The sequence below is a fragment of the Silurus meridionalis genome, chromosome 1, assembly GCF_014805685.1.
Source record: "Silurus meridionalis isolate SWU-2019-XX chromosome 1, ASM1480568v1, whole genome shotgun sequence".
Taxonomy (NCBI): domain Eukaryota; kingdom Metazoa; phylum Chordata; class Actinopteri; order Siluriformes; family Siluridae; genus Silurus; species Silurus meridionalis.
Window position 1 is genome coordinate 1,799,356 of NC_060884.1, and position 5,179 is coordinate 1,804,534.

General features: G+C 45.8%; 1 protein-coding gene across 1 annotated transcript in view; it reads right to left on the reverse strand.

Moving 5' to 3' along the window:
- Positions 1-4,885, reverse strand: part of nr4a2b (nuclear receptor subfamily 4, group A, member 2b) — a 5,379-nt gene extending 494 nt beyond the window's left edge. Inside the window, exons 1-8 of the mRNA XM_046845503.1 lie at positions 4,746-4,885; positions 4,542-4,614; positions 3,454-4,358; positions 2,154-2,283; positions 1,893-2,056; positions 1,576-1,778; positions 1,302-1,480; positions 1-1,211 (exon numbers count right to left, since the gene is read on the reverse strand). The exon at positions 1-1,211 is cut by the window's left edge and continues 494 nt beyond it. Of these exons, the coding sequence (XP_046701459.1) occupies positions 976-1,211; positions 1,302-1,480; positions 1,576-1,778; positions 1,893-2,056; positions 2,154-2,283; positions 3,454-4,356 (1,815 nt within the window). The 5' untranslated portion in view covers positions 4,357-4,358; positions 4,542-4,614; positions 4,746-4,885 and the 3' untranslated portion in view covers positions 1-975. The remainder of the gene's footprint in view (positions 1,212-1,301; positions 1,481-1,575; positions 1,779-1,892; positions 2,057-2,153; positions 2,284-3,453; positions 4,359-4,541; positions 4,615-4,745) is intronic.
- Between the last annotated feature and the right edge of the window lie 294 nt (positions 4,886-5,179).

A 5,179-nucleotide genomic window follows, 5' to 3' on the forward strand; every position in this document is an offset into this window, starting at 1 on the left:
TCTGTCTTTTTTTGTTCCTTTCTTTCCTTTATTTTGATTTTTTTTTGCTGGCGGAAACGCAAAAGACGCAAAACCGCGTTTAGTCGCGTTTTTAAAAAGGTTTTGAGAGATAAAATAAAGCAGATGACATTCAGTATTTTTTTTCCCCAGAGATGCCAAATAAAGTGTTTGAGCTGTATGTGATTTTTGAAGGGTTTAGGTTTATTATAAAAAAGCTGCCTTACATTTTTCATCACATGATCACGTGGCGACGTGGGGAAGGGGGGTCCATTAGCAGTATAACAATTGAAAATTTTATTTGCCCTCCAAAAAAATTATAGTTAGTGATGGAGTCATGTTCTTGTTTGTTATTTTATTTATTTGTTTGTTTGTTAATTATTTATTTATTTAATTTGCTCCATTATTACCATCATTCATTGTTTATCCTCATTTGTCCCAAAATTTGTCAAATCTGCTGCTGTGATCCAAAAAAAAAGCCAGTTTTTGTAGTACTCTCTCTCTCTCTCTCTCTCTCTCTCTCTCTCTCTCTCTCTCTCTCTTTCTATCTTTCTCCATTGCCACATGCATAGATGTATAACAATAGCTTATTTCTTTCATCTGCATTGCTGTATTGTGGATTAATCGTAACGATATATGACCCTTTATAATCCCAAATCTGAGCTTATTATTCAGTTATAAAGCGTATCATCATATACCCATGAAACAATAGTGAAAATAAGCAGTTATAAAGGTTACGATGACGACGTCTGCAGGCTTAAAGGGTGAATAAGTGGTTTAGGAGCTCGTGAGATGAATCCATTTTCCAACAAGAATAAAAAAACACAAACTGGAGACTCCTCGGATGTGCTCTCAGCTCTCTCAGCATGTTGCTGCACATCGCAGACCTTCGTCTGGACCTCCAAGGAAAGTGGAAGAAAAATCTCCTTCTTGAGTATCTTTTTAGTAACATGGTATAAAACTCTGAGTTCCACGTAATCAGAACGGTAATGTGTCACGAAAGAGCTTCTCGATAATGGCGGGCGTTGGAACCAAGTCTTCAAGCTTCAGGTAAAAGATACGCTGAAGTCCTTGCGTGCACAGAGTGCGCAGCTCGGGAAGCTTGGCCAGCAGTTTGGACAAATGTCCACTGCAGGACACGTGATCCTTTAGGCAGGTTAAAATCTTGCTCTGAAGCTCCTCTGTCTTTTTGGGCTCTTTGAGGCCGTGTCGCTCTGCAGGAATAAAAAGAGAGAGAGAGATTTAATATGGCAGGATGAAAAAAGAAGAAAAGGTTGTGTGTTTGCATGAATTCTGCAGGTCACCTGTGATTATGGTGAGAGCAGCCATGCAGGAGAACGTCGGGACATCTACACGCATGCTCTGGAGGCTTGAGGAGAACTCTGCAATGGAGTCGATCCACTCTCCGAACGCTCGCACGCACTGCAACCGATGCAAGACGATGCCGCTGCAGAAAATCAGCTTGTCCTCCATCAGGTTCGATCTGCAAGGATGAGATTCAGATTAGATCAAGTTTGAGATTAACCTCGAGATGGGTGTGAAGATGTTGCTGAGAATAACACAGAAGAAACATCTTACCTGTACGCTAAGCGCAGGACAAAAAGCTCCAGGAAGGCGGAATCAAACAGCAGCTCCTGGTCGCATTTTGGGAGCTCTGTGAAACCAGCCATTTTCTCTGCCCAGCCACGGATGATGCTCATGGAGCCCATTAGGAGGTCATAAAACTGCTGGATGTGAAGGGTCTCATCTCCTGCACTCTGGAAGTCTAGGTTGGGCTGAAACTGGACAGGAAATCATTCTGTCATTCTGAAAATTCGATTCACGCACAAAACTAATCAACAAAGAAAACTACAGTCGTTTCACTTCTGTACAACTTTTTGATCTTTGGGACTCACTTTGGAATAATCCAGACGGCCTACAGAGGGGTTCGAGTCCATGTGGGCCCTCACCAGGGCACTCAGAAGATTGGCAGGTGATAAGGAGGTGGGGATGTCCTGGGGGCCCTTGGGTTTGGATGGGAGACGACCTCGTCTGCCTTTCAAACTGTCCGTTCTTACAACTATTTTAGAAAGGTTGTCTGATTAAAACCAAGATCTCGCACACACACAAATGTCAATGCTGTAACAATTGAAACTATTATCATGTCATGGCTGTACCTTCTTTTACCATCCCGACCACGAGGCACTTCTGAAAGCGACAGTACTGGCACCGGTTCCTCCGCCGCTTATCCACAGGGCAGTTTTTGTTCGCCAGACACACGTATTTGGCGTTTTTCTGCACCGTGCGCTACAGAAAGACAACACTGGGTTAGTAAAAGCGTATATCTGACGGAGTGCGGATTCATTCTAGAACAAGAGGCTCTCGAGTCTGCGCTCCACAAAGCAAAGCTGCCTAATACATTCAGGAGCAGGACGGGGCACACGCTGGGTAAATACACAACCGTGGACCGTCATAAATCGGGGGGTCCCACGGCGCCGCCTCTCTGACCCCTCTTGTCGGATTAGAGCAATTATCCCATCACGACATGGCGAGCTAAAGAGGCGACTGGGAATTTCACCTCTCCCTTCGCTCTCCTCCAGCCCTCATCCCCCTCTGACAATCCCCACATCTCCATCCCCCATTGCCCAGACATAAAATTCCTCCTGAAGAACATGAACGCAGTCACATCGCACTGGTGCTTAAACAGTAGTTTATCTGTAGTTTTCTATAGTAGATGTTATAATGTCACATGTCTAGATGTGAAAAGAAATGTAAATGTACTCATTTCTGGGTTGCCAACAATTCACAAAGCGTTACGTTTCTTATCAGTTATTCTCGTTTGCTCATCTTTAGGTTATTTGTTGCCTTTTTTTTAATCAAATGATCTCAGAATTAAAAAAGGGTGAATTTTGTCCTTGAAAATATCCATATTTATTAAGATTAGAGTACCACTCCACCCACTATACGAGGAATTGTGCAGATATAAAAATGATGTTCACTCCTTAAACTTGCAAAATAAAACAATTAATTTTTTTTACATAATTTTTATATTATTATTTTCTATTCTCCAATAAAACATACATTCAGATGGGAAATAAATGCAGATTTTGCTGTGCTGTTGTCAGATTTGTAGTTTGAATGTACAACTGAACCACTTTTAGGAGGATTTTATTTATAATAAAAAAAATGATTTATTTATATGAACTTAATGAAGCACCATGTGTGCGTTCCAGAATAAAATATACACTAAATGTACTAAAGGTGATTCCTGCTTTGATGAGGAACAATGGATTATTCAGAAGTGTGAGATTAAGGTGTACTAATCTGCACTTTAGTTGTTTTTAGAGCTTAAAAATACAAAGTTTTCATTTAGATAATAAATATATTTTAGAAAGAAGTTCCAGGTAAAGAATGCGTAATCGGAAAGGGAATGAAAAAAGGACTGGTGTAGTTGCGATCAACTTTTCCACATCATACCTTGAAGAAGCCCTTGCAGCCTTCACACGTGCGCACTCCGTAGTGCTGACACGCCGCGTTGTCCCCGCACACCGCGCACAGACCCTCTCCATGCGTGGGGCCGCGCGTGGCAGTGGGCGAGCACGAAGCCGATGAGGAAGAAACCACGGCGGGGCTCTCCATCAGGACGCGTCCGTGGCTGATGTGCAGGCTATGATGCGCGAATCCCAGACTGTGGTGTTGGTGCTGTTGGTGCTGCTGCTGGTTCTGGTGCTGCTGCTTCCTGAGCGGGGCGAATCCGTGCGGCGCGGCGCCGTCGAAGCGCATGTGACACGCGGAGACGTGCGCGCCCCCCGGCGTGGACGGCTTGAGCGAGAAGAAGCGCGTCACCGCGTTCTTGCGCTGGTGATCCATCAGGTAGGTCGGATGGAAGCCGTGCATGGATGACGCGTCGTCCCACGCCGGAGCGAAGCCCGAATGACACGGTTTGTAGTAGGAGGCGGCTGCGGCGGCGGCAGCGGCGGAGACCGTGGGGTCCTCAGCGTGCTGCTGGGCGTGCATTTGCTGCTGCTGCTGCTGGTGATGATGATGATGATGATGGTGCTGCTGGTGCGCGTATCCAGCGTGCGCCCCGGCCCCGTCCTCCGACTTGACCGAGAGGTGTTCGGCGCAGTGGGGGAGCTGGTACAGGCACGGCGGCTTGGCCTCGTAGCTCGCACCGGCGCCGGCCGACGCCTCGGAGAAGGTGCTGAAGCTGGGCAGCGATGAGGACGCGGCGGCGAGTTCCGCGTTGGTCAGGTCCATGCTGAACTTGACGAACTCAGGTGTAAGGAAATCGCAGCTGTACTCGCTGTAGCTGAAGCTCTGACACGCAGGACTCGCACCTGGAGGAGAGGTGCCATACTGAGCCTGCACGCAGGGCATCTCTGAGGAGAAGCAAGAACATCAACTCACGTTCCCAAACACCTGGAGAACTTTCCTCCTAATCACCTGGCCATTTACAGTATAGAATGTAGATGCTGTTCTTTTATGTGCGTTTATTATTATTATTATTATTATTATTATTATTATTATTATTATTATTATTATGCTGATTTCCGTTTACACACCTGTTGATTTGGATTCTCGTGAAATCGCTGCTGTTCTCACTGTGCACCAGTGCGTCCTTTAATTCTTTCTGTCCTGCGAGGGGGAAAAAAAGCTGTTCAATTTTCTCAAAATTGTTAAATAAAGTTGGAGAGAACGAAAAGGAGAAAGGGAAAGAGAGAAAGAGAGAGAGAGAGAAATAACATGTGATAAAATCTACACTTTACCTCAATGTCCGTATAATGTTCTAAGCTCTTTGTCCATATTGGAATGACTCTCTGAAGTAAAGGGAAAGAAAAGAAAAGAAAGAAAGAAAGCAGCTTTCACGGCGCGTCCCCGGGCGCGTCCTCGCTCCGCGGCCTGAACGCGACTGGCGCTCGAGCGCAACGTGCCTTTGTTTATGCACTCGGAACGCCGCAGCCCACGTGCCAGCGACGCGCACGTCATCGGCGTCAGCCACTGACGCGCTCTGGACCGGGGAGAGAGAAAACAGAAAGCCGCTTGTGTGTGTGGTTTTTGCGCACTTGGTCTCGGGTGGCGCACTTGTTCAGAGATTCTCAGACATTAACACAAGGCTCAGAGCAGGTGTTTTTTTTTCTTGACATCTTCTGTGCATTATTTACTGCAAAAGGAAACATTTGCAAGTGGTAAAACGCATGCA